Genomic DNA, 25,348 nt, shown 5'->3' on the forward strand with positions numbered 1-25,348 from the left:
GTCCAGTCCTCATTTTCTGACCATCTGAGCATTTATCTTGCGCAGACAAAAATACTTGTATTAAGCATTATGTCAACACACAAGTTTTAGACTACAATTTGTCAAAAATCCCAAATTTTATTGGGAACCCACTTAAATGACCACCTGTGGGTCCCGCTACATTGAAAACCTATCAACATCACTGTATATGTTTCCCTTTTATTTACGGTCAAGGCTTGGCACAGGATCTCCAGCGGGGTGAAGCTGGGGTTAACGTAATGTTTCAATAAAAATCATTGCTGCAGCTTAGCAGCTTGGCAAGACATTGAGTAAGAGCCCTAATTTGAAAGGACCACAATGGAACTTGATGTAAACCATCAGGACCCTGCGGGCCTTTTCCAGATGGGGCCTAAAACCAGCTCTGTACTAGTTGAAACGGGCCAGAGCTGATGACAGACAGGCAGGCCAGAACTGACGAGAACGGGGGCTCACATGTTACATGCTGTTTGTTCTGTACCGACTCCAAAATGTGTGAGACACGGAGGGACGGGAGAGAGATTTAGACAGCGTTGGAAAGGGAGAATCAGCACAGGAGAGATGGGAAAAGAGTAGGAGTAAGGGGTGAAGGAATGAGAGGAGGGGAGAAGCAGCGAGGAAAAAGGGATCGACAGTGGAGGTGGGAGAAGGTGGAGAAAGGGGTGGGAGACAAAAGAGCGCTGTGGGAGGACACTTTAATATATTCATTAGATAAGTTAGAGATTTTGTTTTAGGTAGGTTTTACGTTAAAGGGGTTCTGTCTGCTTTATGTCCTGTCTTAGAAATGTCACTTCTCCCCAGTAAAAGGAAGGAGACGGTAATAGATATATGTGTGTGTGTGGAGCCCCAGAGGTAGAAGGAGTATAGAGGGAACTACTTAAACCTCAGGCACAGTGACATGGAGGGATGAAAACAGAGAGGTAGGGGAAAGAGGAAGTTATGCAATGAAAAGGAGTCTCAGGAAGCTGAGATCGTGTAGTGCAAAGTGAAATATCTCATTCTGGAAAAAGCGAAGGGAAAAAGCGTGGTAGAATAAAATAAAGGCTAGAATATGTGTGAAACAGCGGATGTGTGTTGAAGAGAGAGAGAGAAAATGAGGGCAAGACTCGGGCATGTGGCGTGTGGATATAGCTCTAGGCCAGTCAGTAACCATAACGGCACTCATTGATTCTCTTGCCCAGCCCTTTGGCCACAAGCGCTTAACCCCGACAACAGCCAAGAACAACGGCCAACAGCTGCATAAACGGATCACATGTGAGGTGAAACACAACATTTACTGCCTTAGACAATGACATCTGGAGCTGGAAAACTGAATCAGGACTTGAGGCTGGGACAAGGTGCGGAGAGGTGAGGGCAGACGGGGCAGGGTGCAGGTGAGCCCTTGGGGGGGGGTAAGATATGGCGGTGCATTGTGGTTAATGTGCATCCCTTTATAAATCCCTAGCTGCACAATCCGCTGACTGAGGGCCCTCTCAGGTTCCTAACCAATTCCCTGGGGACTCGTTTAACTGCTGCGCAAGTGATTCACCTGAACTGTAATACGTGTCGCTGCTCGTTACTGACGAGACTGACTGTGATGTGGTGCTGGTGGGGGGGTCCCAGGAGGGGGCAGCGACTCCTGTGGTGAGGACTAAGACCTCTGACGTTGCATACATCAACTCATCACCACTAACACGCACACACAGCCCCATCGGCCCCAAATGTGTGTGCACCAGTTTCTTTTAAGTGTGATGCGATTTCCCATTCGCCGTAGGCACAATTTGACATACGCCGTTTCTCCTCTCAGTGTAGATGTCCAATAATTAGCCTAAATGATTTGTGCCTTATTTCCAAGGACGTCTGATAACAAAGTGTCTGTGAGGAAAATGTGTGTCTCTGTGTGTGTGTGTGTGTGTGTGTGTGTGTGTGTGTGTGTGTGTGTGTGTGTGTGTGTGTGTGTGTGTGTGTGTGTGTGTGTGTGTGTGTGTGTGTGCAAAAGAGACGAAGAGCGAGAGTGGCAGCGAGCAGGGTGCTCAGTGTGTGTTTGTGAGTTCTGCTGTGAATGCGTTCCAGATAGTGCAGCTGATGGTTATCTTTCGGAGAGAGCTCTATTGATTTGGCTGGGGTAAATAATTGGTTGGGTCTACAAGCTGTCATGTTCGGCCTGATTGCTGAGCATTGGTGGTCCCGAGCAGTTATCTTCCTCCATATCCCTCTCTGATCCTTCTCCAGCCTCCTTAGTCTATCTCTACATTTATTGATTATGACCATATATGACTATTCTCCATCCTTCAATTTGGGCAATAATCCTTGTCCCGAAGCTGTGTGTTACAAGTTATCTGCTCTGCACTCCTTGTCCTGTTGTAGGGGGAGGGCAGGTAATTTTAGGAAGGCCAAAGAAAAAACAGGGAAATGAGGAGAATAAAGAATGAGGACATTTGGAGGGGTCAGACGTATTACGGGCCGGCATGGTCTGCCCTACTTTTCCTCGACAGTGGACTACATTAGCACGGCTACTGCAAAGTGAGGTGGTGCAGATGTTAGGGCGTACTGGGGGTATGTGGGGGTCACCTGCAAGTTTCATTTCATTACCTAAAAATAAAAATTAAAGAACCTAAAAGGTGATCTATTTTAAACATTATATTGTTACTGCCCATTCCAAAATATCAGACGGCTTAAACACTAAATCAGCTAAAAAAAAAAGTAAGAACTCCTCAGGTGGATTTGCCTGGACCAGGCCTCTGCATGCTGTCTCTGTGGTCTATATCCTCTCCACTGGGAGGGCTGGGTGTCAAGTTCGCGAGGCCCTGGCCCACGCACTGTCGCCTCTCACAGGTTCACTGAGCTGAGGCGATGAGAAGACCATTAGCGACCCCGCTTGAATGGCTTTGGGAACTACAACCCCCAGCTGAGCCAAGAACAAGAGGGTTTATTATCCAGGCAAAGCCACAAAGCCCGCTTTTGACTGTATGGAGAAACGCCTCATTTACTGCAACTGGTGGATTTTTGTTCGTTTTAAAAACTATCCCAGGCCCAACATTACATGCACATAAACCCTGCCAAGCCCACAGGGAACAGCTGTAATATATCCCTATAGGGACTTCGCCATATTTAATTACGGTTTTGTACAGCATAAATGTATTATGCCTGCATAAACCAGTGGGATACGGATACAACTAACTTTAAAAGCGACATAAGCGTACATTTTCTCCAGTGGTAAGCTTCTATAATGGCTTCTACATTCATACATGGTTTTTTTTATACACGCAGCTGCATATTTAGCTGTGATATGTATTATGACTGGGGCTTACAATGCTTTAACCACGAGCAGCCATATTCTGCTGCTTTTATGGTGCTGTTTCACAGTATGACCCTTTAAACCGTACAACGCCATCTTACTATGGTTACAGAGGTACTGGAGGTGATATTTGTTAAATGTTAACTTTTTCGTTAGTCTTTAATGTCACTGTTTGTCTCAAACAGCGCACACAGTCGCTGCCTCGCCGCGACGCCTGGAAGTTTGTGGAGAAACGTAAAGCTTTCCTCGGGGCAGAAGTTGAGGGGAGACGGGAGACTTCCTCCGTGAGCTGCCACGTCTGAACTCCAGCAACACTTCCTGTGGAGGACGTAGCTGTGAAAGGACAGCAGTGGAGGAGAGGGATACACTTGAATTATTTAACGGTAAATTTGAACTTATTTTCCTTCTCTCCTTGTCGCCCAGAGGTCTTGGGAAATCATAACAGAGCAGGCTGGACCAGACCGCAGATGTTTCCCGTCACTCCTCTGCCACCGGCTCGGCAAAGTCAGTCGACGAGTCCGGGTTTGTGTAGGACAAGAGGAGGAGAAACACGTTTGCTTAAAAAAAAGAAGCTTATTTTAAAACTTTGTCAGAGTTATTTATCCCACACTGGCTTCCCCGCAGCGGGTGAGATAATAACCATGTTGCCAAGTGGGAAGGAATTTACAAAATCAAGCTTACTGCTGTGACACTGTAGGAGCAGCATTGCTGTTTGCACAAGTAGTTGTAGTTTTACAGCAAATAGGGATCCCTCGGCTGCGTTTATATTGCTTTATCTCAAATATGAACAGTGCAATAACAGCATGAGCTAAAATCAGTCAAAGTATGTTATGGATAGAGCTGTATTTGTATTACAAATGAGAGGAATGCATGCCTAATTCATCTCATTGTCACACACAGATTTCCTCCAGATCTGCCATGCTGCCGAGGCTTCCTGTCTACATCCTAATTTCAATGCCAGTTCTTCTGGTGCAGGGCAGCACTGCCAATTCATCCAAGAAGAGCCCTCCACCCGGCCCGCCCCCTCCTCTGGGTGACCCCAGCTGGGCTCTTGGTCTGCACCTGTACCGGGCCCTCCGCTCTGACTCCAGCTCTGTAAACACCCTCTTCTCCCCTCTGCTTCTGGCCTCCTCACTTGGTGCGTTGGGTGGTGGTTCTGCAGGCACCACCTCCAGCCAGTTCCAAGACCTCCTCAAGACCCCATCCCCCACTGAGGCCGGAGCCGGTGCTGCGAAGCTCCTGTCCGGGGCGTTGAAGAGCTTCACCGCGGCAAACGGCACCAGCTTTTACCTGCACACATCCTCTGCCCTGTTTTCCAAGCAAACTCCTCCAGTCAGCCAGGAGTTTGTGAAGGGCAGCCAGGCCAGGTTCAGGCTGCAGCATCGGCCTCTGGGGAAAGGAGACTCCAAGGCTGACCTGAAGCAGCTCAATGGCTGGGCAAAGGCTGGGCTTGGTGGTCTAGAGGGAGCTGCTCCAGTGGCTGAAGTCCAGGCCAAGGCTGGAGCTCTGATACTGGCCAATGCCGTACGCTTTAAAGGTAGGAAGAAAGAGTGCATAGTAACTAGATGATGCAACTCTACAGCCAACTGAGTATTTTATCATGGACTCTGACGTAGACACGTGACACAACAGCTAGGCTGGACTGAGTAATGCTGAATTAGACTGGTTTGCTTTGTAATTGTGGAGTCATGTCTCTGTATTGATGTTTTTGCTGCAATGGATGAGCAGCCGTAGAATATTAATATGGCACACGTACCGTTTTCAGACAGCACACGCCAGTTTGCCCACTACATTGTGTGTGCCAGCATGCCCACCTGTGTGCAGTGTGCATGTCTGTGTTTGCAGTGTGTCTTTCAGTGTGCATGCATGCGGTGGACTCCAGCTGGTGGACACAGCAGATAAAGGATGATTCTGGGGTCGATCACTGAGAGCTTATTCATCTTCCATCGGGGGGTGATGTGTCATCTTAAATAATTGAGTAACAAGTGTCCAGACTCTCTCCCTCAGTGTCATGCCTAACATCTGTGCTTGGAGCGCTCCAAGTCTGCGGCAGCACAGCTTGGCTCAGATCAGTTCTTTGTGACTGGCTGCAGAAGAAAACTACCCCATTGTTGATTTAAAAGTTGCAGCCCAAAAACATATCTGAAGTTGAGCATTTTAAAAGGACAATTAAAGAGTGAGAATATTGTAACTTTTATCTCGCTCTTAAATGCTTTCAGAACTTTGTACAACTAGATATAAGTTCATTATGAGTCAAAGAAATAGCAAATAGCTTATTTTCCATTTTCATGGCAACTTTTCAGGAATGTAATCTACTATCTAGAACAGCCAACATCCGCATGCCTGCTGATCTCATTTTCTGTTTTTGTCTCCACAAAAGATGATGATGTGTTAAATATATCCTTCTGTTTCACTCGTTCTCTTTGTGCCGTTCGTCTCTGTTTTTGGTGCTTTTGTCTTATCGTTTTATCACGTGTCTAATCTACCCCCGTCTCCTCTTCTTCCCACATGTCTCCTGTTCACATCCTTATCTGCCTCCATCTGCCTTTAGTCCCTCTGTTTCCTCCTGCAGGTATTCTTTTTATTAGGTGCAAAGAAGGCACGGCGGCTGAAGTGAAAACAGGTTGCCAACAGATAGACAGCCTTTTGAAAATAACATTCCCTGACAGACTATATACAATGATAAGCAATTTAATTAATTTTCTTTGTTTGATGTTTTGACTTCATTACGAAATTAGTTTTTTCTGTGAACCGACCCTCGTTGGTCGGTTCATTAATTTTGTGGAGGAAATACACAAATTAGATTATCCAGCAGATTGCAGCACACAAATTACATTAAGTAAAATTGGATTCCTTCATTTTTAAATCATAATTCACAAGTGGTCGATAGTTTGCTTCTTGCCCGTACTAGCGACCCCTGGACGGTTATAAGTTTTTTTTTTTATTTGTCTTTGTTTCACGGTCCTTAGGCAATTGGTCGAGTGTGTTTATTGCTGTGGTTTCAGAGATGGTCCCGGAGTTTCTTTTGGCGCTGAACACTCATCTGCTTACTAACCCGTGTTTGTTTGTTTCACTTTGGTTTCCTTTAGTTAATTATTGAAGGGGAGAATTAAAAAAAGCTCTCTGCTGTGCCTCCTTCCCTGGGCTGTACACAGCATTTAAAGAAAGGGAAGGTCAGGGGCAATTAGCAGCGGAACATGTTTATAGCGGAGAGATGTTAAAAGCAGAGAGAATGGCAAGAGGAGCGCAGAGAAAGAGCAGCGTAAGGAGGGATTTCTGTGTGGGAGGGGGACAAAGAGACGCAGGGAGAAAAGTAAAGAGTGAAAACTGAGAAAAGTAAAGAAAGAGAGGGTGCCCTGCTGAGAGAGCGAAGGAGATTGACAGACATAGTGGAGGGATGTAAAAGGCCTACCTTGGGAGTTCCAGTCCACACTAGTTAATTAATTCCGGCTTTGTTCCTGTTTTAGACAAACAAACACTGGAGACGGAAGAAGAAAAATAGGATTGTGAAGAAAAGGAAACAAACAGTGGAGAGAAACTTATACACAAGATAACGCATTAACACGAGGAACTAGAAGAGGAAAGTAAAGGCAGAGAGAACAACAAGTCCCCACATATTTTGCCTCTTATAATAGCTTCTCAAAACTGTAATTACTACTTGTTATCAAAAGTTGATGAGAGAGGAAAGGGAGCCTGTCTCTCTCATTGATATGTTTACAGTATGAGTTGGTGAGTCTGTGAGTGATTGGATTTCTTAGCTGTGCAATAGTCTCACTGTGTATTGTTAATGGGTATTAATGGATTCAGGTTTCAAGTGATCTATCTGCTACAGTGCTGTCCTATAAAAAGACGATGCTGCGGTGCAAACCCAAAGCAGTCCTGCTCCCGAGGTCATTAAGTCCTTGCTCGATACAACTTAAACACACCCATGTCCTCGTGCTGCAGAGAAGTTATTCCTCATTGTGACAGCATTTCTACAACACGGCTGCCACTTCAGGTAATCTTCAGCCAGTTGTTTTTGGATTCCAGCGTGATCATATTTCACCCTCTGATGTCACAGGAAGCGGAGCTAATGTCGGTGACTTGCCTTAGCATGCCTGGAAGGGAGAATCACATGTCGTTCTGCGGTGACCTGTTATTGGCCGGGGTCCACTGGAGGCTGGCTGGTTTTTGGGAAAGCCTTTTTCTGAAAAAAGGAGTCAATTAATTGATTAACACAAAATGATAAACTTCAATTTTGATAATCAATTAATCCATTTAAAATAGCTTCCTAATGTACTTCCTTTTAAAGTAATTTATCATGCAAAAATGTCACACAATCAAACAAAAATATTTAGCATTTGAGAGCATAAGCTGCTTTACTCTGTTTATATCTTTTTAAATGTAATATTTTGAATTCTGTGGGAATTGTTTGGACTAAAGCAATTTGAAGATGTCACCTCTGAGAACATGCAATGAGTATTTTTCACTTTTTTCTGACATTTTAATGTGCAGGTCCATTATTTTTCTTTTTTAAATATATATATAAAAAAAAAAAATTCATATCATTCTGTAGCTTTCCAGCGGTGTTGCTCATGTATTCATATCACAACATTTACATTTGCGACTGGCACGCTCCCAGTTTGGAGAAGCAGACGGGAGTAGTGTTGTACTGCTGTGAGGACACCACGTTAGTTTGGATCAGAAAGTCACTCAGTAACATAAAAAAACTAACCGATCGTTGAAGCGGTAAACCAGCAACCCCCGTGTACCTCGCTGACAGACAATCCTCTCTGTCGGGGAACTGAAGGCGTTATAAATCTCTCTTTAAAGCCACTAGACTCCATTGAGGAAAAACAGAAGTTTTACCCCGCAGAATACTGGAGTAAACATACAAACCTACTTTTAAAAAAATCCAAACTTTCCCCCAGACATTTTCCAACTAAAGCAGAGCTAACTTTGACTCAGCCAATGCGAGCGTTCACATTTTTCATTAACTTATTGATTAGCTTACTTCGGCAATCTATGACATTGCTTTTTCTCTCACGGCTAAGTGGGCGTTCACATTTATAAAAAATTTAAAATAACAAAGGGAGTTGACCTTTAACGACCGATCAATAATGGATAGAGAAAAAAGAATTCTCCGCACACTTTGAACAATGCAAGCATTTAATGATAAAGTCAATTGGTCTCTAGACTTTCATCGGGGCAAATGAGCCTTTTCATTTGTTGGCCTTCTTGTACCTTTATTATTTTGTGTGTTACAATTGTGGAGATCGATAATCAACGATGAAATGCATCGTTAGCTGGAGCCCCAGCTGGCCTCCGTCATCATTCACAAAGAGTGACATGAGTACAAGTCATAATGTGTCGACCTCCTCAATCCATCCAGTGTCCCCCGCACAATCGAATGGGCCAGAGGCTTTGGCAGTGTGTCGTGAGGTTATTACAAGAGTAATTCCACTACTCTCAGACCCTCCTAAATTGACAGCTGTCAGGGGGTTAGCGGGGCCAAGTGGGATGTGGTGAACAGTGAATGGGACATGTGGCCTTAAGGACCTCATAACTGCCTCAGTATAGCACTCTCAGCTCAGTAGCTTTGAGAGGAGTAGACCCCTTTTAATGGGCAGGCGATATTGATGATTCATGAGCTGTGTCAGTCCGTGTCACTGTGTACGAGGTCTGTGTGTATTTCATGAACATGGCCATTGTTTAACCTATCGGCCACCTTTTCACCTCTTTCAATCATTCAGTATTTTCCCTTAGCCTATCAGGCATTCTGCATTCAAAATGGCTCTGTCCTCTGTGTTTGTTTGGCTGTTCGCTCAGGGCTGTGGGAGAGAGAGTTCAGCGAGGAGAGCACAGATCACCGTACCTTCTTGGGGAAGAAGAAATACACCAAAGTGATGATGATGTACAGAGCAGGTAAAAAAAAAACCAAAAAAACACACAGTCTGTCGCTGCTTTCCTCCTGCCAGCAAACAAATGCAGCGAAAAGCAATTTGAGTTCTAAAACGGTTCGAACATCTGTAAGGTCCAATCTGCTTCTCTCCTATTTATCACCGTGTGCCTTATGATTTATTTATCACGCTTTTCATATTTTATGTATCGTCTTAAAACAACAAGGCAGAGGGAATTTCTGCTACGACAGCAGTAAAAAGTGTTAGAAGGACACATTGCATTCTATTTAACGTTATATCATAATGTCCTCTCAATTCATAAAAAAAGGTAATTGCGTTGATCCTTCATCATGCTGTCTAAAGCTGCATTCACATTGTGATTGAATGGATTTAACTCAACTCTATAGTGTTTCTTCCTGTAGCTCAGTTCATAAAGGCAAGGGAGAACTCAGGCAGCACCAAGTGACTGCAGTGACACAGCTGAAAATACAAGTCTGAACAGACTTCTAAGAGAACTACTGCTCTGAACTACTGCTGAAAAGCAAGAATGTTACATTATGGCAAATTCTCTCCTTGACTCCCTGATCCTTCCTTCACCTCTGCTCATGCCTTTGCCTGTCATTTTTCCTCCAGGTTTGTACCGTCACCACGAAGACGTGGAAAACATGGTGCAGGTTCTGGAGACCCCTCTATGTGAGGGCAAGGCCAGCGTGGTGTTCCTGATGCCCTTCCACGTCGAGACTCTGGCGAGGTTGGAGAAACTTCTGACCCTTGAGCTGCTCTCCAAGTGGCTGGAGAAGACCAATATCACCAGTTTGTCAATCTCACTGCCCAAGGTGAACATCACCAGCACACTCAGTCTGAAGGTTAGTACAATAAATCTCTAGTTTTATTCATATAAGGTGAAATATTTGGAAAATATCTGTCCGTCACATACTGACAGATCCACAAGTGGAATAAACACTCTGGATCACTGCTACACACCATTCAAAAACAGCTTCAGAACAGTATTGCTGCCCGTTTTTGGGGAAGAGTTACTATATGGCCATATTGCTAAGGTCAAAGTATGTAAACAAAGTATGATGCATGATCTCTGCGACTCTAGAAGTCAAGAAATGATCGCTCATTTTATCTGGCTTCTCTCTTCTTCTCTGAGCAACTGACTTTTCACAACTGGCCATTTTTTTATTTATAGTTATTTGTAATGATTTACTTTTTACCCCCCTTATATCGGCATCAGGCACATCAATCCAGGAGTAGTCGGGCCCTAGTTAAAACTTCAGGTACATTAAACTAGGGTTAAGTTATTGTGATTTGAGTTGTGCTAGTGAAATAGGCATGAAGATATCTTCCATTAAGATGGAATAAACTTGACCTCTTTGCTTCTTAATAAATCACAATGTAATCTCTTTGTTTCCCATCTTTTGAGTCCCATATAGTTCAGCCTAATCCATCATGCCTGCCTTCTACGGCAGGCAGAGCGATGTGCTGGCTGCTCTGAAATGTTTGGTTAAAAGATGTGGCTGATGTCTTATTCCTCACCTGATGGTAAACTCTGAGAGCGATCAGAGGAGCTCCTTTATGTCACTGACTGTACAATGTAGCCGATCTGTGACACCCTGTTTCTTTTTACGATGATGTCTTAAAGCTAAGTACATCCTCTAGGTTTTTGGTTGCATTTTTCCCTTTTACCCCTCCCTGTGGTGTGTGTACGGCGGCATTAGCTGCCGCCTTCTGAATTTTCCCTAAGGGCCATGCCCAGCTCTGGCAAGTCCTTGGAGTGAGTGTGAACAACGAGGTGTGCCTTCCCAACCAGACGCAGTCCATCTTGAATTAGCCTCATTTCCAGACTCGCCTCACCTGCTCTAGCAACGGGTTTGTTTTCCTCTAAGGGGGAACTACAGATGTTTCTGTGGGAGTAATACTGTCCTCTAATCCGTGTTCCTAGCATTTGTATCTGACACGGCTGACTGAGGTGATACGCTTATACAGTACGCAGCCTCTCAGTGTTTTAATGCTGTACGGAATTTGACAGCCTCAATTGTAGTTTCTTTATTTCCTGTGTCCACACAGTGCTTCATTTTTCACTTCGCCGGATACGGCTGCTCATATCTCCCAAGAATTCCTGTCATCATTCTCATTGTTTCTTCGCCATCTTCATCCTCGTCTTGGGTCTCCTTTTCTTTGTTCTGGGTTTCTGTCTTGGCCTCCTACTCTTCCCGACTCGCACTCTGCTTATCTTTGTTTCCTTTCTCTTCCCCTTCAAGAGCATTTTTATTTCCTCTATTCATATGTCTTTGCTCTTCCTCCTAACCACGCTCTAGCTTCCTCTCTATCTGTCTTTGTGCCTTCCTGCTCTGCCTCCATGTGATGCAGTGTTTCTCACATGTAACTTCTTCCTCTATCTCGTCTCCCTCCATGCATTCTTCACCTGTGACCTCTGTCTCTTGCTTACTTTACTGTCTTCCTCTTTAGAGCTCTTAGTAACTGAAGCAGTGGCCTGGTTTGACCCTTCCAGTTCATTACAGACTCTGGCGAGTTCAATGTTCCTCCCCATGCCCCTCCTCTCTCCCTTGAGGTGATGGGCATCCAGCTGTACACACAACATTGGGCTGTAACAGCCCTCAGCAGGGATTCAAACCCTAGCTGCAAGGAGGCCAAGAGGGGCCTCAGAGTGACCACGGCCTGAAGCCCCTTGGGGGGCTTCCGAAGCCTCCTACAGACTATTTTTGCAGGAGCACAAAGGTCATGCCACAGCCCAGCTGGCAGTCTAGCTCTATCTGTGCGTCTCTTAGCTCCAGAGCCAGCAGGTAGCAGGTCTGAGTCAGAACAGAGGAAGCCAGGAGGAGCACCAGTCAGACAGGCAGCAGCTTAGTGGCTGCTGATGCTAATGTAAGTGCATGGGGCTTGTTAAGGTTCACATAGGCCAAACCAAAGGCTGTGTCTGGCCGCTGACTGAAAGGTTAGGGAGTTGTCGAGCTAGTGTAAGAGCACGTATTTGACCAGGCCACAGGGTCCACAGCGTGGGGCGAGGGCACAGACATGTTGCTAGGATCACACAGGCCTCCACACCTTTGAGAATATCCTGCTGCTGTGTCATGGCAAAGAGAAAGTTTCTTTTTCAAGCTTATTGTACTGACATTAGTTCTGGTCATAGTTCTGCAGGTTCACTTTTTTCATTTGTAGTTGCCAAATGCTTATTAGGGAAGTCTCAATCAAAGTGTCTTTGTATACGACACACCTGATTTTGGTTCAAACATATCACACTGTTGGAACTACAGAGACATTCACACGTGTGGTTTTACAATGTCGTTACAGAGTGGAGGTTCTTCTCGCAAATGATCTTTGGCTTTGACTACAGACACCGGCTTGCAGAGCACACAAACGTGACGAAAGCCAAGTTAAACTTTGGTCCATCATCACGTTTCTTAATGCAAATTAATGATGGCAGGCCTGACCTTCCGAGGGCAATGTTTGCCATTTAAACTGGTAAAGGTCTTCAAAATGAGAAGCTTCTGCATGGATGATTTGTACCATAGTCTTTGTTCATAACAAAGAGAAATATTCAAAATATTCTCCAGATACTCACAAGTAAAAGACCTTAAGATGCATTTAGATTGAAAGCAAAGAAATGCTTGCTAACAGAGAGTCTGAGAGACCATAGTTGGTGGTATAACGGTTGTGGATGGGTGAGAGAGACATAGTAAGAGGGAGAGAGAGGGTAGTGACGGATACAGAGGGCATGTCAGTAAAACCCATTTCCTCGGGGCAGGCTACACTGACTGCCACCTATTACCATGTCCTCTGTAGATGTACATTGTAACCTCATCATGGACTGATGAAACTCACTTTGGCCTCTCTCTAGTTTAACAAACATCTCCAAAGAGTTGTGCTGCCATGTTATTCCGCTAGCCATGCCCTGAAGAACAAGCTTTCGACATTATCAGGACACTCTGGGGAGGAGGCTGTAATCCAGAACTGAAGCTTGAAACAACTCCTTTTGACACGGCCATGACTTTGCCAGGAAAGAGCACAACTCCTCTTTTGTCTCTGTTCGGGGAGACGGAAGAAAAAAAAATTGTATTCTTGCAAACAAACTAAAAGTAGCTTTGCTCTCATTATGTAACCTAATTATGGACATGCAGTAGAATGTTTTGGCATCGTCAAGAGTCGTCTGCCTCCGTTTGCACTCTCGAGGAAAAAAAGCGGTGCATTTGAGGAATCATTATGAAAAGTCTAAAGCTCTGAACAAACCCTCAACCTACTCCAATCCCATTCCATCTGTCTGTCCAACCTCTCTGGCCAGTGACAGGCCGTCATGTCTTCTCTGACAATAATCTTTCCAATTGGGTCGGGCAAATAATTGCTCATCACCGTGCACTAATTCTGTTTACCACTCTGTCTGTCTGTGGTTGGGAAAGCCATGGACAATTGAGATTAGAGGGCAGCATGGAGACAAACAGAAGATCATAGTAGTGTGTGTGTGTGTGTGTGTGTGTGTGTGTGTGTGTGTGTGTGTGTGTGTGTGTGTGTGTGTGTGTGTGTGTGTGTGTGTGTGTGTGTGTGTGTGTGTGTGTGTATAATGTCAACCCTAACACTAGTCTTCTCTGTGCAAAGGATGTGAGAACGAGCCATATCACACACCTCGGGGTCACGTTACAAGGATTTGCCACTTCCAAACGCACCCTCACCTCTGTCCTCTCTGTCATATCAATCCCAGGGATCTAATTCCTTTTTGTAGGTCTCACGTGTGACTGTAATACGCCATCAGTCAGCGGCCCCACATTGGCTCCGCTGACCTAAATAGGACTGACATTCGGCAGGCAAGTGAGCAGAAGAGGTGGAGGGAGGACGAGGGGGGTCAATGATTGCTTGGGGACAAGGTGGAAAACGACGCGGAGAACTATAAATAGTGGCAGGATTCTGCCTTTTCCCTTTCCATCCGTCTCCCTATTTGCAATGTTCTCCTCTAGTGAAGGGCAGACTGTGTCGGGAGTCTGTAGTCTGGAGACGGAGAACCCTCTTAACAAGCCTGGCCCGGAGGTCACTGGATAAACCACCCTCATCGCTCTCTCCCTCCGTCTCTGATCCGGTGCTGACCAGGCCACACACACGTACACACTAATGGCTCCATTCCGGCTGTATCTCCAGTCGGTGACTAAGACGTACGAGTGTGCACCGGAGAGCTCACTCAATCACGGCTAATGAGGTCAAAAGGCCATCAAATATTTACAAGAGCACACTCCGCAGTATACAGTGAGTTGAGGGACACCGCTACCACAGCCCTGCATCATATGAATTAATCAGATGTGTTTAATGGCCATTAGTTCAATATCTCACTGAAGGCTAATACTTCTTTTATCCTCTTTCATTAATAAAATTGCCTTGTGGAACACAAAGAGGTTCTATATGTTTGGAGTGAATGAGCGTATTGACTGTGCCAAAGTGGTAAAAGCCCAGGTAAATAAGATACCAATAGCGGTAATGCTGATGAGACTCAATAAAGAGATGGAGAGGCTTTGAAGCCTCAAGAGTTGTTAAAAGCCTGCATCAGATGTGTTTGTGAAACGGAGCCGTGATGATGCCAGTGCCACATACTGCACACTTGAAACCACCCACGCAGAATGTTAAGGGCAGTATTGAATTAAGCAGAACACGTCTGTAGTTGTTTAAAGGTGACGACAGCTTGAAAGAATGGTTTTGCTGATTTGATTGGTAAACCAGATGGAACAGTAGGTGGAAACTGCTGGAGCTGTCAAGATTTTAACCCTAGTTTTTTATACCTGTTGGACTGATCATAGGAACGATATAGGTGATTATTTGTGAGTATTTGTTTTATATGATTGTTTACTGGACTTTTTGGAAATTTCGATGTTACTCTGAAAAACATGCAACGTGAAGATGTCACATTTTGCTTTTGGAAATCATGATTGGTATTTGGTTTTTACTATTTTCTGACATTTCATTGACCAAACGATAAATCCAGAATATGATCAATAATGAAATGGTTACACAAGTACATACACAACCACAGTCTTTTCATGGGATTTTGTGGCATGATTTGATTCAATCTGTAATCTCTGAACAGATTCTGCTTCCATGTGGAATCTTGGAACCCACCGTCTATCGTCTGACTAGCTTTTTATTGGTTTAAAGTGTGCTTGTAAACTGGTGGTACACGTCTTTCAACTTCAAGATGAGCAGCAGACAGAAAAATGTAAGTCTCTGCCTGGATATCCTCTGCTACAACAGAACCTCAGAAATATAACCTCTCGCCCGAAGAGGCTTATCTGTTGCCAGAGCAATAGCTGATGTGTTCAGATATTTGTCCTAACTCAGTTGTAAGACATGTTCTCCCTATTTGATAGCTGAGAAAAACAAATATCTGATGTTGATAATCTTTGCTTGGTTTTACTCATCTTAAAGCCTCTCTCAGTTCAAGTCTTATAGTTTGCCGGCAGCAGCTGATATAAAAAGAGAAAAAGAGCTCTGTTTAGCAAAGTCTCCCTGTTTGATCTCTGCTTTTGTTCTTGTCTCCCCCCCCCCCAATTGTCATTATAAAGACTCTGCTCTGTCTTTTAACATCAGCTGCAGTGACTCGTCACAGATAGAGCTATAACATGTCCCGGCTGCCACAACCTATCCCCTCAAAACCCCCCACAGTTACACCCAACAAGCTACTTAGCGGGCTCAACCATCGAGCTGAAATAATGTGATGCGGAGTGCTGCACGCCTCAGGGTTGATGCCATGCTACCTCTTGCCCGGTTAGACTGCACCGCTGCGGGGCCAAGTAAGCCCTACGCACACACATGGAGGAAACCACCAGCTGACAATGCCTGTGGCTCTCACTCAGACAAATAGCTCATTGATGCTGTGTGCGAGGCATCAGCAGTCCGCCCAGCGCTGTTCCATCTAAGATTCATGTGGTGCCTCAGAGAGAAAGGGCAGCCATAGAGCACCTCCCAGAGGTTTTCTCTGCCCGTATAATGCAGTGCCACACCTCTGTTGTGCACGAGGTCGCCATAGGCTCTTCTGACACCTCTGTTCTGTTTCCCAGCGTGCTGCCACGGGGTCCCTTCATTTTTAAACACGTTGCAGCTTCCAAAAAATTAAGTGCTATAGCCTTGAGAAGTAGATATAGAGAGTCAGAGACGAAGGCTGGGTCATGTGGGGTTGGTTGGCACTATTTATATGCTTCATAGTGGAACCTGAACAACTGTCGGCCAAAGGGAGAAAGAGTGCGGAAGGATGAACATGGGTGACACAGAAACCAGCTGCTTTTCCTCTCACACACACACACACACACACACACACACACACACACACACACACACACACACACACACACAATTGTCTTCAACATTCTGAGCAATCCACCAGCGCGAGTGTCCTTCTGTTTCCTTGTTTGATAAGGAGCGAAAAAGCCTTGAGATGTTTGCAGATGGAGATCGAGAAGTTGAGAGAGCGATGTACAGCGGGTCGGGCCGGCCTGTCAGAGAAGGAGAAGGATGAGAAGGGGAGAAAAAAGACTGAGTTAGAGTGGGATAAAATAGAGGCAGGCGGAGCAGATGAGGGATGGGGACGCCAGGCAAGTGGCAGAGCAGCAGAGGAAGACAGTGATGTAGTGGTGGCGTGTGGAAGAAGAAAGGAAGAGAGGAGGAATAATGGATGAGGACAATAGAAGTGCATTAGAGCAGGAGGAGTGTGTCTGTGCAGACGGGGAGCTTTGCTTCAAACTACTAGAACGGGATTGACAGATGCCTAACACTGTATACACATCTGCTTATTTCATGTTTAGGCATAAGCCGACATGATCCAGTCTGCCTTCCTCTTGCATGCACATCTCAACTTTAAAGTAGAAAAGCAGACATTCTCCACGGATTGTTACAATTGTCCATTAGCATGTGTTTTACAGAACTGAGCGGTATTGTGCTGTGCTATAACAATGTGGTTTTGAAAAGAAAGCCAAAGGCAGCACCCACAGGGCATTCACATTTACCCAGACGACTCATCCAAATGATTTACTGCTCCTGCCTGTCGCTAAAAGATATTTCCAATAAAGTTTAATCAGCCAAAGTTTAAACAATGCTAGAAACCAAGATCTTCACCCACTCATCTCCCCCTGCAACTTTTTTCCTCCAGCCGTGGCCTCCTCTGCACATCCACAAACAAGTCCACACAGTCGCATGCTCACACCCACACATGCTCTCATCTGGCCCCTGGAGGAGCCTGTCACTGTGAGTGGTCCTCTGCCATGGGAGGATAAACTACCTGTCATGGCGACGACTTTCTGTGGAATTCATATCAGAGCCAAAACAAAGGAGGTGCCGAGGTCACGGGGCATCACTCTTAAATTATTCATCCTCTGCTTCCTCCTTCCGTCTCCTCTCTGCCTGTCGCCCACTTTGTTCTGCCAGCTCACAACAAGGGCAACTGTCAGCCTCCTCCCCATCTCGGATTTTTGGGATGGAATGTAAATAAACATTATGGTGAATAACTTCTTTAGAGGAGTTTCTGATTGACTGATTTTGAAGGGTATGTTTATGTATACGTTAATCATGTGGTGAGGTTTGGGAAGGGCAGTGCGTTTCCTTCCGCTTCTGAGGGTCACAGCATTATGAAATTTTAAAATGTGCATTGTTTGGTCTCACTGTGTGTCCTGGCAACTGCTCGATTGCGTACACTTGCAGGACGTCCGTAAAAAGGATGGCCTCAAAGCTTTGTGTTTTCCCATTCCAGGAACAATTGTCTGCTCTGGGCTTGACGGACGCATGGGACCAGAAGGCGGCCGATTTCTCTGGGGTGTCGGACAAGAGCAAGGGGAAACTCCACCTGGGCGGAGTCCTCCATTGGGCTTCCCTGGAGCTGGCCGCTCAGGCTGGGAAAGGAAGCGCAAATCTAGAGGAGGAGAACGTAGACAAGCCCAAGCTTTTCTACGCCGATCACCCCTTCATCATCTTTGTCAGAGACAACGTTACCGGAGCCCTGCTGCTGATGGGAGCTCTGGACCATGCGGAGGGAGAGGCCCTCCATGATGAGCTGTAATACCCACGAAAACCCCTATCCCTTTTCCTGTCTTTTTTTTTATTTATTTGGCTCTGTTTCTTACACACTCCCTCTCAAAGACTACACACTGCTTTCCAAGTCGAGACATTGTCATTCACCGTGGCAACCTATCAACATCAGACTACGGCTGGCTGTCACACATTGACACTGAATAGTCTCCCGCTGACTGACACTGACACCGCCATACCTGACACTCGCACAGCCGCACACACATACCGACACCTACATGGCACACACAAGAATACAGTACAAGAAGTTACTAACGGCGACGGATTCAGCAAAGACACCTGGAGAGACTCCCTTCTTTTAGTCTCTCCCACACATGTGCACCCACACACGTTCAAGGCCTCACTGATCAAGTCAACACGAAACAAAATGACAAGAAATGCAGTAACAAACACCAACATGCTGACGAGCAGAAGTGGTTACACTCACTCGACAGCATGTACAAAGAAGGTTGAAGAATAGAAGGCTCGCCATGACACTTGAATCCTCCCTGTCAGGCAAACACCAGGGCAGGTGTGTGTGTGTGTGTGTGTGTGTGTGTGTGTGTGTGTGTGTATAGGTGTGTGTGTGTGTGTGTGCGTGTGCGCGTGCGTGCGTGCGTGCGTGTGTGGTGACCGACAGATCAAGGGTGCCCATGCGGCAGCTCTCGGAGCTTGCAGGGACCTATGCAGGGTCCCCTGGGCTACATCAGAAGAAGACTGATGGATCAGCCAAGTGCTTATTGATGAGCCAGCTTAATGCTAATGGCCGTAATGAGTCAGAACGCTTGTCAACAACACGGAGAGGACGGGGAACCTTTTAATCTCTTAATACCATCAGGGATCAATGACGGTGTTATGCCGCTGGAAACAAACACATGACTGACATCGCTTGACTTAAATGTAACAACTTAATGTGTAGGGTGATTACAGCAATTCAAAGAGGTATTGATTTTCATTTGTGTGTTTGTTTTTTTATAACACCAGAGGGGGTTGTGGTATGTGGATGAACGAGAGAAGCTACCGCTAAGGTTTATGTTTGATATTTGACATGGTGCATTTATAAAAAATGTATAAATGTTTATATTCGATACAAACCAATCACTCATCAATACATGTATGTTTAAACTGCCACAGCTCTGTCATTCTTGACAGGAGGCTATTTTTTTATACATTTTTTAAGTCTACCCTGAGCCGATTTGATGGACATTGAGCGTCAAGGGTTTATGAAAGCAGATGCAAAGCCTCGAACCAGCATCCGTCATTGAATTATGAGGGCAACACATGGTAGTCTGGCAGTAGCCTAGAAAGTGCAGCCACAACTTCAACACTCCCACCTAATGCTTCCCAACAAACACAGATAAAATGTGTATCTTGTATCTTATGTGCATCAATGTTTTAATAGAAATAGTCTAACTACATCGGTGCTTTTATGTTGTTGCTTGCACGCACAAAACACTTTCAGTATGCAGTATGATGTGTGTTTTTTTCTGGATGCTCTTAAAGTCTGGTACTAGGAGAAGAAAGAGTGTATTTTCTCAGAAGTGAAAATGTGTGCTACATCTGCTCTGCTACAGTGCTAAGTAACAGCGTCTAGACACACAGCTGGCCCGCCTCATGCACAGCATTCGATGAATCTGTTCCGGTAACGAATCCGGTACTACAGCTTTGTTCCTAATTTAGCCCTCTGCACAGGTCTGCTCAGCAACAGAAGGTGTCGTAAACGTGTGTGTGTGTGTGTGTGGTGTGTGTGTGTGTGTATGTATGTGTCTGTGTGTGAGATGTTCGTGTGTGAGATGTCCGTGTGTGCATTCATGCCCGGATAAAGCCACTACAATGACCTCTGCAGTGGCTTCCTGTGCAGCGGAGACTTGTAAAGGGCACTGTACTGCAGGTACACTCCACACTGAATAAGCCCAGGAGCCCAGTTTAGACAAGCCGATGATGGATCCGAGGACGTCTGCTGTGAGCACATCAATCCTGCTCATTCCGACACCAGCTCCCCACCGACTCACCTTCACGTTTTAGTTCGGTTCAGAACACTGACAAATACATACATGTCCACTTCCACTCATAGGTAGGTATAATATTCCATTGTAATCATTTAAAGTGTTTTAAAGAGCCATAGCGCCATACAATTCGTATGGGCTTTTTTTCCCTGTGCAGCTTTTTGGTCATGAAAGATTCAGATTTTAGCACTAAATCATATATATTTTTTTTTAAAGGGGTTCTCAATGTATAGCTGTGTGACATGATCTGCATGAGAGCTGTGTTTTCAGGGCCTATAATCCCTTCTAAAATGCTGTGGGGTGAGCATTAAAATTCATACGCTGGCTCATTGATTTGATTTCTTAATTGGCCACTTAACATATGCTTTTCTTATGCTTTATTTCCATTTAAATGATGTCACTGAGCCATACTTTGCATAATACAGCATTCAATAGAAATATTCCAACTAATCAACGCCAAATGATTCTTGAACTAAAGATATTTGTGCAAGACTCTATAGGTTTACAGTTTATCCATAAAATGAGTAATTCAATTTGTTTTTAAAGATGTAATGCCACCATGTTTGATATATTCCAAAAATTAAATACAGTTGTATTCATGCTGCCTTTTGAAGCGGCCTTTTTTTTTTACATTTGTTGACTGTTTGTGTTGGTCTCCCTTCAGCACACTGTGTGTCCAGGAGCACTGTGCAGCAAGCAGCAACATTTTGGACAGGTAATTGAGGTGAACTGCATTACGCTCTCTCTGCAATGACATGACACAGTCACCGTTAGAAGAGCTTCACTCTCTCTCATGAAATAAAGGGGTCTGAAAAGAATTGAATGTTTAATCTCTGTTTTAAATAAAACATGATAAAAGTGGGACCGTGAACTCCCAGTCTTCCCAACTGCTGTGCATGATGGGTCGGACAATCAGTGGCAGAAAAGAGGGTGAGACCGCAAAAGAGCACTCAGAGCGGAGTTGTCCCAGCAGCCCACACTACTTACCCTTTAGAGGATATCAGAGAGGCGGCTCAGCTCAACTGGGGGTCAACTTGATGATAGGAATGCTACAGGGGCCTCTCCATTTTCGCCTTGCTCTTGTTAAAAGCCTGAGACAGGTGAAAAATATGAGGCAGGCTAGTGATACATGGAAAACGGCGCTGTTGCTTACTTGTGTTTGACCGTAGGGACACAGCTAGCTGCTTCAGATGTGGAATTAAACCTACAAGGGAAAAGGGAGATGAGATTAAAATGCACATGCACTTTCTCAGCTGTTTAGATAACAAAATGGCCTCAGACATTAATGAGCCTTACAAGTGTTTACATAGCTTGAGCAAGAGTTCACATTAGGCTCACTAATAAGTGGGACATGCCTCCCTGGTACTGTTGATGATTCATGGAAAACAGAGTTAATCAAAACAAACCTAATTAGTTTTGTATAAATTGGTGTAATTTTAGCAAATATGTATTTATGAATTTACAAGAGATGCAAGTAGAAAAAATATATAGTCCTAAAAACAAAAGAGAACCAATGCAGAGTGAGACAGAAAGGCACAAACTAGTGATTAGTGACAGAACTGAGAAAATGCCAGGGTACTACAGGCTCACACCTAAATTAAATAGTAAATCCATTTGTTGCAAGGTGTAAAAATGATAGGGGTCAGATCATATTTGCAATTTTTAGAGGAATATGCATGTAGTGAAAAGGCAAAGCACCATTCTGCCCATCAGAAGCAAGTTGGGCTTCAGTGTTTTGCTCACATATGGAGCCGGGAATAAAACCACCCTCCTCCAAGCTGCACTTAAAAGACGCTCCATGCACTTGAATTTCAGATTTATGGTCGGTCCAACATTATCACTTATTCTTGAGTATTTTATTTGTCTGGATGAATCTATTTTGAAAGCATATATTTTTGTATGTTGACATAATTGAACCATATGCGAAAAGTGACGGCGCTAAACAAAGCAAGAACAAAAAAACTCCAATAACTGAAGTTATGGCATTCACTACACCAGAGTGAGAAATGTTTACATCACTTCATAACCGCCTGCTTTGTTTTCTTCATTATGGGTCGTTGAGAAGGTCTACTTCCCTCCAGTAAGTTTGTCTAATAGGATTAACAAACGTTAAGAGCATGGACCTGAAAGTAAATTTTATATATATATATATGTATGTACTTTATATATATATATATACAGTAAAAGTCAAAAGTTTGGACACACCTTCTCATTCAACTACTTTGAAGAATCTACAATATAAAACATATTCTGGTTTGTTGAGCATTTGTTTGTTTACCACATAATTCCATATGTGTTCCTTCATAGTTTGGATGTCTTCAATATTAATCTACAATGTAGAAAAAAATAATTAAAAAAAGAAAGAAAAAAACATTGAATGAGAAGGTGTGTCCAAACTTTTGACTGGTACTATATATATATATATATATATATATATATATATAGTATATATATATATAATATATATAAAGTATATATATAAAGTTCAACGCAAGGCAATTTGACCACACATTCGCAGCATTTAGAAAAGCTCTTCATCAATTTCACAAACGTCACAGAGTGGGAGGGTGTTGGAGTTGGAATTGGGCCAATGATTGACAAGGCATGCCATGGCGTGACGCATTCAGAAAAAAACACCCCGCTGCAGGGCCACCAAGTCTATGCCGCCAACGTAATGCTGCCTTTACCATGCTAACATTGTCAGCCAGGTGAGAACAGAAAAAAAAAAAAAAAGAAACACTACATTCATATAAACATAACTGTAATTGACCCATAAAGTGTTTACTAATTTAGGCTAACCTTACCTGTTTTATGCTAGTTGGTGAGATACTAATACATGTAATACATACATATTTTAAATTGAATGATAACGTTAAGGCCACATGCAGGGGAAAAGAACATTATTTTCTTTAAACATTTACAAACTAAGCAGGGGCTTATTATTAATTTAAGCACCTCAAGTAATTAAAAAACAAAGTAATATGTCAGTATTACTCTAACTCACAGTATGTGTGCTTATAGCTCAGCAGACATCTTTGACTCATGTCAGGAAAGCACTATTACACCATTTTCACAGCAGACTTATTGGCATGTCTTTTTTTGGAAAAGCCCAATTGTAATTGATAACATGGTGACTGCATTCCATGTAGGTGAGCTAGTTCCAGGGCCTTGGCATTCTGCATACTGGCTCACTGACTGAGCTCACTGGGACACTAAATGGGACTGAGCCATCGTTATCAAAATTTGTTTCACCTGTGGTCTTCGTGTCACCTCATTCAGTTTGTGCATCATTACAGGTAAAAGACAAGACATTTTCACTCAATATTTGATAGAACTATTTTCATTAAACATATCTAATGTTATCTGACTTGGATTTGAAGAATGTTAATACTCTTCTAGCAGATACTGGCTACTTTCTTTACCGTATTGCTTGCTAATAACGTGGGAATGACGATCCTCCCATTGATTAATGACATGGGAGTATCTTCAAGCTCTGGCTTCTCATTTGTTTTTGCAATATCAATGATAGGCGGAGGCAATACTGGTCAACCATGTGCCAAAATATGAACTATTTGGACTATATGGTTTTGTATTAATGTAGTTTTAAAGCCACAATTAAGTGGGATCAACCATTAGCCTTCAAAAAAGGTTTGAAGGCTAAATATCACACAATAGCTTTACTCTGTCGCTATTGTCTTTTTCAGCAACAGTTAATCAGCCTGAAGCAGACTGTCAGCAGCAGCCCATATTAATGTTATTGATCATTGTCAACTTTTATGCTTCCTCCAACCTCGGATCACACTGTTGCTGTGTGAGGCTTTTTGTCCTTTTTTTTTGTTCTCCCCAGTAACGGTTTATTTTTTCATTAGTCCCTTTCTCTGTTCTTCTCCCCAATAACCTGCCTCCTTTATTGCACCCAGTCCTTAGAAAGTGACAACTTGGGGAACTGAATCAAAGTTTCAATAAAGGCCAGACTGCTGTGGGCTTTGACAAGTGAGGTGGCTGGAGTGGAGCGGTACAGAAAGAGACTGAAGGAGGACATATCGGTCCCAGAAAGATAAATAGTTCATGAAGCTGTTGACTTCACCATTTTATTACTTTTGTCTCAGAATTTTCCGGCTGCCTGCAGCTCTTTCTGCCCACAAATTATTCATCTTCCTCCCCACAGGCCCGAGCTGTCAATCCCAGGATTAGGAGTTGGTAGGAAAGATGGGAGTTGTAAGTTTGTCATGAGCTCAAGTGCATGAATACTTGCCAGGATCTTGATACAACTATAAACGTTATTATGATGCCATATAATCATTTCAGCTTTCCTTAGAAAAAGACAAAGCTGACAGAGAAGACCGCTTCTTACTTTCTCTAATGTGTAAGTCTTTTGACATTGTGTCTCCCCTCTGTTTTGAAGCTGACTCAGGTGGGTTGGAGAAGATGCTCTACAGCCTTCCTGATGGTCCAAAGTCCCTCATGTTGACTACGGCAAGTTCAACCTGAAGGTAAATAATAATAATGGCTACACATAGGGACAAATATACACCATGCATGCAATCAATTATTTTGTAAATGGGTTGATTTTGAACATTACACTCTCAAACATTTTAAAATATATTGTTGCTTTTTGAGTTTGATGCCAGCAATATTTCTTTTTCATGTGGTATCCAGGATATTTTTAAAATGATAAAGCATCACATAATTATCCTGTACTGTTCTCCTACAATATGCCTAATTTTGTAATTATGCAATTACCTCTGGGAGGAAGGAATTCTTCGATTCATTTTTCAGGAGTTATTTTCATTTATACAATAGTCTCATCACAGTTCCATCAACCTTTAAGTACGACTGTCAAAAGTAATGACCGTGTTCTAAATAACAAAAATGAAAGCGAATAGCAAGGCAAGATTATTCTGACAGCGTACCAGACGAAATTATGAAAATTGATTTTCATTCAAATGTTTTGTTTGCATGTCAGTGCATATAGTACTATATGTCTGTTGATCCATGCTGATATACTGTTACAGGGATAGTTTGGGTGTTTTGAAGCAGGGTGGTATGAGGTTCTTATCCATAGTCAGTGTAGATGGTAGTCGTCAGTTTGGAGAAACAGTGCACCAGTTATGACA

The 25,348-nt window shown here is 43.7% G+C and overlaps 1 protein-coding gene across 3 annotated transcripts; it reads left to right on the top strand.

Moving 5' to 3' along the window:
* The first annotated feature begins 3,124 nt into the window (after positions 1 to 3,124).
* serpinh2 (serine (or cysteine) peptidase inhibitor, clade H, member 2) lies at positions 3,125 to 18,793 on the top strand. Of its 3 annotated transcripts, none has more exons than XM_054601448.1 (6): positions 3,125 to 3,210; positions 3,478 to 3,675; positions 4,193 to 4,829; positions 9,101 to 9,196; positions 9,805 to 10,037; positions 17,912 to 18,793. In XM_054601448.1, exons 3-6 carry the CDS (start codon positions 4,211 to 4,213, stop codon positions 18,215 to 18,217), a joined length of 1,254 nt encoding a protein of 417 aa, XP_054457423.1. In that variant the 5' UTR covers positions 3,125 to 3,210; positions 3,478 to 3,675; positions 4,193 to 4,210; the 3' UTR covers positions 18,218 to 18,793. The 3 variants fall into 3 exon arrangements, with proteins under 3 accessions (XP_054457423.1, XP_054457424.1, XP_054457422.1); XM_054601449.1 differs by lacking the exon at positions 3,125 to 3,210 and adding an exon at positions 3,317 to 3,406; XM_054601447.1 differs by lacking the exon at positions 3,125 to 3,210 and having other exon boundaries at positions 3,364 to 3,675.
* Positions 18,794 to 25,348: the final 6,555 nt, after the last annotated feature.

Source organism: Anoplopoma fimbria, chromosome 7 (genome assembly GCF_027596085.1).
Source record: "Anoplopoma fimbria isolate UVic2021 breed Golden Eagle Sablefish chromosome 7, Afim_UVic_2022, whole genome shotgun sequence".
NCBI classification, from domain to species: Eukaryota; Metazoa; Chordata; class Actinopteri; order Perciformes; family Anoplopomatidae; genus Anoplopoma; species Anoplopoma fimbria.

What these genes read in the sequence shown, in the direction of transcription:
- serpinh2 (XM_054601448.1), top strand. Translation starts at nt 4,211, where the DNA reads ATGCTGCCGAGGCTTCCTGTCTACATCCTAATTTCAATGCCAGTTCTT. An exon ending in GATGATGATGTACAGAGCAG is followed by an intron (nt 9,197 to 9,804) that starts GTAAAAAAAAAA and finishes TTTTTCCTCCAG; the next exon opens with GTTTGTACCGTCACCACGAA. An exon ending in CCAGCACACTCAGTCTGAAG is followed by an intron (nt 10,038 to 17,911) that starts GTTAGTACAATA and finishes TTCCCATTCCAG; the next exon opens with GAACAATTGTCTGCTCTGGG.